Below are 1,209 nucleotides of genomic sequence, written 5' to 3' on the forward strand. Positions count from 1 at the left end.
CCTGGAGCGGGGACGCTGGGCCGGGAGCGCACAGAGCCTGAACACGGGCGGGTGGGGCCGTGCCGGAGAGGGCGGACACAGTGGCCTGGGTGACAGCGCCCTCCCCTGCAGGAGGTCACGAAGCAGCTCACAGTGACAGAGCTGATGGACCTGGCCTGGACCGCCGTCGATGGCCTGGGCGCCACCAGCCCCTTCTGCGTGCGGGCGGCCGCAGAGGCCCTGCTGGCCGTCGTCCAGGAGCATGGGGCCCAGCTGGAGACGGTGAGCGCGGGCGGGCGCGGGCGCACGGTCCCACACCTGGCCGGGCCAGCTTGGGGGCACAGGCCACGCCCCACCTCTGCAGCCCCAGCAGCCCTGGGCCAGGGGCCTTGCCGGGTGCTGGGCAGGCACGCTGCCTGGCGCTCCAGGCCCAACTGGGGACACGGCTGGGGACGGGGCGGTGTGGGAGGGGCACAGCCCGGCCCTCTGGAGCTCTCTGTCGATGAGGGTCGGCACCCGGCACGGCGGCGCGGTGCCCGAGGGCTGAGCGGCCTGGCATGAGCGAGACCCACAGTGGAGGGGCAGGACCGTGTCTCCCTCTGGCCCCCAGGACGGGGCCCTGGCACAGGCCCCCAGGACTCACCAGGCAGGACCCCAAGTCTGGCGGGCAGCCAGGCCCCTCATGGCCCCTCCGTCCCGCGCAGGTCGCCCACCTGGGCCGGGCCATCCACCTGCGTCTCTGCTCGGTCCGCATCCCCCAAGCCAAGGAAAATACCCTGCGCGCCATCACCCTGCTGGCCCGCAGCCACGCCTCGGAGCTGGTCACCACCTTCCTGGACATCTCCATCGCCCTGGACAGGTACCTGGCCCCTCCCTCCTGCCCCTCCACCTCAGCTCTGCCCTGCCGTGTGCCCCCAGCGGCCGCTGGACCCCACGCCCCTGTCTGGAGCCCCACCCTCCCGGCCAGCTCAGGGCCCGCGGCACAAACCTCCCAGCCATGACCATGGTCCAGGAGGACCCGCCCCGGCCCCCTGCCAGGCCCCAGCCAGCGCCCCAGCCTGGGCCGCAGGCAAGGACCCTGCGCGCACCCTCTGGCGGGGCAGCCTCCCCGAGGGGACGTGGTGCTCCGCAGCACCCAGCGGAACCCAGGCTGGGTCTGTACCCGCCTGCCCCCCACGCCGGTGATGCCCCGCCCCATCCGGGCGTGAGCTCTGGCCCCGCCTCTCACCC

The 1,209-nt window shown here is 74.3% G+C and overlaps 1 protein-coding gene across 1 annotated transcript in view; it reads left to right on the forward strand.

Annotated features, from left to right (window-relative positions):
- The window catches only part of MROH5 (maestro heat-like repeat family member 5), a 46,311-nt gene that overhangs the window by 33,814 nt on the left and 11,288 nt on the right, over nt 1-1,209 (forward strand). The window contains exons 17-18 of the mRNA XM_012722884.1: nt 112-261; nt 684-838. Coding sequence (XP_012578338.1) covers nt 112-261; nt 684-838 — 305 coding nt within the window. The remainder of the gene's footprint in view (nt 1-111; nt 262-683; nt 839-1,209) is intronic.

The sequence above is a fragment of the Condylura cristata genome, unplaced genomic scaffold (assembly GCF_000260355.1).
Source record: "Condylura cristata isolate star-nosed mole 26May11 unplaced genomic scaffold, ConCri1.0 scaffold00009, whole genome shotgun sequence".
Taxonomy (NCBI): domain Eukaryota; kingdom Metazoa; phylum Chordata; class Mammalia; order Eulipotyphla; family Talpidae; genus Condylura; species Condylura cristata.